This window comes from Pteropus medius, unplaced genomic scaffold (assembly GCF_902729225.1).
Source record: "Pteropus medius unplaced genomic scaffold, Ma_sr-lr_union100, whole genome shotgun sequence".
NCBI classification, from domain to species: domain Eukaryota; kingdom Metazoa; phylum Chordata; class Mammalia; order Chiroptera; family Pteropodidae; genus Pteropus; species Pteropus medius.
In genome coordinates, this window is record NW_024346065.1 from 4,129,431 (window position 1) to 4,134,757 (window position 5,327).

The 5,327-nt window shown below is 50.5% G+C and overlaps 1 protein-coding gene across 4 annotated transcripts in view; it reads left to right on the plus strand.

Moving 5' to 3' along the window:
- Positions 1-5,327, plus strand: part of SMOC1 (SPARC related modular calcium binding 1) — a 134,631-nt gene extending 129,304 nt beyond the window's left edge. Inside the window, exon 12 of one of the 4 annotated variants that reach the window (XM_039875373.1) lies at positions 3,639-4,030. In XM_039875373.1, the coding sequence (XP_039731307.1) occupies positions 3,639-3,655 (17 nt within the window). In that variant the 3' untranslated portion in view covers positions 3,656-4,030. Of the gene's footprint in view, positions 1-3,638 lie in introns of all 4 variants that reach the window. The other 3 variants (XM_039875374.1, XM_039875371.1, XM_039875372.1) reach the window with 3 other exon arrangements.

The following is a 5,327-nucleotide window of genomic DNA, read 5'->3' on the forward strand; positions in this document are numbered from 1 at the left end:
GGGTCTGGGCTGAAGATACTGATTTGGGTGATGCTGACTTATTTGAAATGGATGCTTTGGAAAAGTCGAGATTGTTTAGGAGAAGACCTAAGGGCTGTTCCTTGTTCTAACCCTCGGTTGACAGTGTAAACCCAGAGGGCAGCACAGGCAGTGGCTGAGTTACCATGAGGCACCCAGTCTCAGGACCTGCCCCCCCCACTGCTGGGTTCTGGCCCTGCTTCTGGGGTGAGTGACCTCATCACTCTGGGTGCTGCTATCTGATGAGGATGCTTCTCTGTATTCCCACAGCACTCTGAGTCTCCAGGACGTAGGGCGTTGTCGTGGTTTAAACTCCGCCTCTGCCAGACTGGCTCTTTCACCACATTCAAACCACTCAACCATCTGGGCTTGAGTTTCTTCATCTGTAAAATGGGAACAGCCATAGTATTCATCTCACAGGGCCCTTGTGCTGATTCAGTGGGACAATAAGTCAGAGTATTTATCATAGTGCCGCAGATGCTGAAAAAACTCAATAGAATTTCAATGTTACTATTCTTCAGAGGATTATTGCCTCTGTCCATAGTACTTATCACGAGGTATTGCAGTTTACTTTTCTGATTCACTCTTGAAGCCATGGACTGTATCTTTTCAATTCCTAACCTCTAGCACAGTGAGTAGCACCTAGTAGCAATCCATTAGACCCTTGTCAAATGAGTGAATGAATGAATGAGGGGGTTGCCCCTTGTGGTGACACCATGCTTTGACACATTTGGAACCTGTGCATTTCACAGAGCAGAGGCAGAGTGCCAATATTGGAAAGAGACCACCTGGGGTTAGTGTAGACACCTGGCCACCCAAGAGCACGTCTGCTCTGAGCAGGGGTGGAATCAGAGGTCTGCAGTGACTCTGTCCTCGGTCCTGGCCCTATGCTTGTTGTTCTGGTCTGTGCAGCACATGGGCCCGAGGGAGGCTGCGTGTGGAGACCTTGGGTCCACAGAGCTTGGGGAGGCTCCTCAACCTTCCTTGGAAGCCTTGCTGGGCACCAGATGTCTGCCGATCCCAGCTGATGCACAGGAACTGAAGGGAACCCCCAGCTCTGCCTCTTACTAGCTCTGTAATTTTTGGCAAGTTACCTAACTTTTCTGAGCCTCGGTTTCCTTTATACAAAATGGAGATATTATCTACCTCATAGATTTGGTGTGTAGATTTAATAAGATGGTGCATGTGGAGAACTTTGCCCAGTAGGTGGTTTGTGGGAAATGTACAAAAGCAAATTAGTAGTAGTAGAGGAACACACCCATGAGCTGAAATCAGTGTCCCTTGGTCGCTCTGCTCTGGGGACCAGCAGAAAGCCACTTGGGTAGATGGCATGTAGGGAGGGAATGGAGCCCATGCCTTGGTCATCTGGTATCACGCGGTGCCCTCTGGTGGGCTCAGAGGGGCTTGCATGCCAGGTAGGGGGAGAAAAGGGGTCAGGGGAGGACCCGGTGTGTGAGGGACCTAATTTTTTGGGAATGCCTCCTGGACACAGGTATTTTTAGCAACCAGACTCTTCACTGGGGAGGTGAATTCTCTATAGCGTGAAAAGGCCAGACATTCTGAGGGCTGGGGCCTGTTTCTTAACTGGTCCTTCCCAGTTTATAAAGCACCTTCATCAGGATCACTGTCACCATCCTGTGAGGCACGCAGGGTGGAGACTAGTTCCTCCATTTTTAAATAATGCCAACTCTCCCTTTGAATTGCCCGAGGATGCTGCCAGGTTCTGGTATGTTCTCCCCTTGGTGGTTAGAGGATGGTCCTGGAAGCAGAGAGCCAGGTCTGAGTTTGCTTCGCTACATAAAAGCTATGCCATCTCTAAGCCTCGGTTTCATCATCCTAAAATGCGGATAATTTGATCATTTTATAACTCTCATAGAAAGTTGCTCTGAGGATTCAGTGACATGACTTAGGTAAAGGGATTAGCATAGTAAGCCTTCACGAGGGAAAGCTGGTTACTGCCGGCTGTACGTTATCTTTCCCGAGTCTCAGCTTGGGGACAAGGACTGCGGTCGGCCCCTCTGCATATGCTTAGATCTTTTTGCTTATCATTGAGAGAAGCAGCTGCTGGATGGAACAGATTACTTTGGGATTTGGAGCCAGGCAACCTGGCTCTGTCACTTTCCAGCTGCCTATCTTTACAAGTTTGTTTCCTCATCTGTAAACTTGGATATACCAATATCTACTCTGCACTCCGCGCCCCCGCCCCCCACTCCCACACCCTTGTTCTGTCTCTCGTTCTCAGGCCTTAAGGAAAGTTAGCATAACTGGGGGCACATTGAGCTGTGGGTTCACGTCGATTCCACAACACTTTATACTCCTCGAAAACCTTTATCCACCTCCATGAATTCAATCTTCAAGGCAGTCCTGTGAGAGAGACAGAGCAGAAGAAGGAAGAAGTACAGCTGTGATCCTAATTTCCATTCTTTAAACCCACCCAGAGGGGTTGAGGGGCATGCACAAAGTGACACAGCCTCTAGGGGTCACCTGGAACTAGCCCAGCTCTTGGTGTGCTTGCCTCCCAGCTCCCCCTTTAGGGGATCTGGGACCTGCAGGAGCCTCGCTGTGGGGTGGATTAGGTGTTAGCAGAATATGCCTTGGTTAAGTCACTCGACTGCTCTGAGCCTCGGTTTCCAGATTTGTCACATAAAGGGGCCGCACCAGAGGATCACTAAGATTCTTTCCACCTCTGACATTCTGTGACTTGGAGAACCAGGACCCAAGAAGCTTATGCAAATGCCCATCAGCACCAAAGCCCTTCTTAGCTAATAGCTGAGGGGATTCCATAGAGGTACCTTAGTGGGGTCCTGGTCTTGTGGAAGAGGGACTTTTTAAAAGGTGATGCCAGTAATGGGTTCACCCAGACCAGGGCCACTGACACCCACAGAACCCAGGAGAGAGGAAGCATGAGCCATGTGACCTCTGCTCTTCCCCCATTGCACTCTTCTTTTGCCAGAAGTTGGGGGGACAGGGACCCAGTATAGAAGAAACCCCCTAGCAGCACTTTCTGGGTCAGGGCCGCTCAGTGTCATATGTTCCCTCCTTTAAACGCGAGGTGACCAGTCTTGAAGCTTTTTCAGGAAAAACACAAACTTTGGCACAAACCCATTCAGTAAGTTGCCTTCTTTCTGGGGTCCCATCGTTGGGACCCCTCATGCAGCTTTAGTAGTGCAGCGGGAGTGGAGGGATTGGACAAGTTATCTAGCCTTCAATTTTCACATTTTTTCCTGAGGACACAAAAGAAAGATTGGTTAGTGCTATGAGGATCCTGCCATCCCCACCTGTAAACAAGCACCTGCCACTTCTGCCCCAGGTTGAAAGGCTGGCACCTGGGAGAAGTATGGTTTGTGCAGAGTGCACACCCTCAATGTGCTTATGAGGCAAAGCCTAGTTCTCTGAAATGCCAGACTTGTCCTGGTTGCCTCTGAGATGCCTCCTGTGGTAAAGGAGAGGCTGGTGAAACGTGGGTTTACCTGCAAGTCTAGGCCAACTGTGTCTGGCCCAGACCCATGTCTAACAGCAGGTGGAAAAGGCCGCTCTTTTGGGGACATAGATAAATGTAGTTGGATTTTTTCATAAACCCAACTCTAACTTCTTCTCGCTTATGTACCTTCCCTTCTCAGTAGGACGCCTCGTCTAAGGAGCAGAAAACCAAAGGGCAGGTGGAAAGACCAGGGAGGCAGGACAGATCATCAGACACCTGAGCTACATTGCCCACGGCCCAGCCACATCCCACGTAACATAAGTGAAGCCCACCGTGTTTGCACTTTTAATAAGTCTTATTTGTGTGTTTTCTTCTTTTTGGTTTCATTTGTAAACACCAATATCTAATACCACAGTGGGAAAAGGAAAGGGAAGAAAGACTGTTTATTCTCTTTTATTGTAAGTTTTTGGATCTGCTACTGACAACTTTTAGGTTTTTTTGTGGGGGAGGGTGTTGTTGGGACTGAGAAGAAAGAGATTTATATACTGTACATAAATATATATGTAAATTGTATAGTTCTTTTGTACAGGCGTCAGCATTTCTGTTTGTTTATTCCCTTCCCTCTCCCTGCTCTGGGTTGCGGGAGCTCTGGAGAGATGGCCCAGCTTTCTAGAAACCAGGACTCTGCCCCCACCCCACCTGCATGTTGTTTGGAAACTGCCCCCTGGGTGCGTATGCAGGGGAGTCCCGCGATTATATTGCGGACCTCCTCAGTCCCTTTCTAGCGGGAGGAGGGCGTTGTCCCACAGCACAGCCATCGAGGCGAGCCACATAATGGTTGACTTTCTCGAGGGAGGCTGGGTTGGGGAGAGATGGGAGGTGCCCTGGAGGGAGGGCAGAAGCCAGCTCAGGCACCGGCTCTTCCACGCCCACGTGTTCCTGTTATGCAGACTCCCCAGCGGCCCGGGAACGGTGGGTACACTGGTCTCCTAGTGACCCACTGAGCAGCTATCTTCAGAGGATTTGCGTTAGGTCAGTTGAAACATTTTCACTCACATTAGCATCTACTCCGTGTAAAGCATGAGAGGGGTGGCAAAGAAGAGAAAAGCACACCATGGGGCCTTTTACTTAGTAGATGTTTGATTAAGCAGCAGAGGGAAGAGGACAGAAAGCAGTATTGGTGAGTGTAGCGCCCACAGGAAGGCTCCTCACCTGCAGACCACAGGTGAAGCTTCCGAGTCTCCTCTCAAGGCCGCCAGGTCAGACCGGGCTTCACTCCACATCCCCCCTCCTCGTGTCCCCTCGCCACTGCCATCCTTTGTGAGAGGAACTGGGTTGGTAGCCTCGTTGGTAACTGAATGGTTATATTGTGTCGCCCAGTACTGAGGCTGTTCTTGTTCCTTTGGACGCTAAGTGCTTCCAGGCTTGAGGCTACTTCCAGAGCAACCCTGACCTTGGGCCTCCTATTTCTGCCTCCTGGGAAATGCAGGCATAGTAACCCAGCTAGGGGAAAATCCTGGCCCAGCTTTCCACAGATGTTTTGCCAGGGTTCCAGTGGGGGCCGCCCAGCCTTTGGGTCAGATGCACAGCTTCCTCTGCCCAGGTGACCATGTCCATTCAGACAGAGAACAACTGACACTTAGAGCCTCTTCCCACGAGCAGCCGTGGCAGCAGCGAGGGAGGGTGAGTACCCCAGGACTGTGCTTGTCGGATTGCTCTTGGGAATCTGGCCTCACCTCGTGTCTCGTCCTAGTATTCCCTTAGGGGCAGCCACCTTGTGGATCATGTATCTCATCTTGGTCTGGAAAGCTTTGGCATTGTAAGCATAGGCCCCTCAAGGCCCAGCTCAGGGGAAGACCCCTCAGGGAGAAGCACAGCCCTTCTGGGA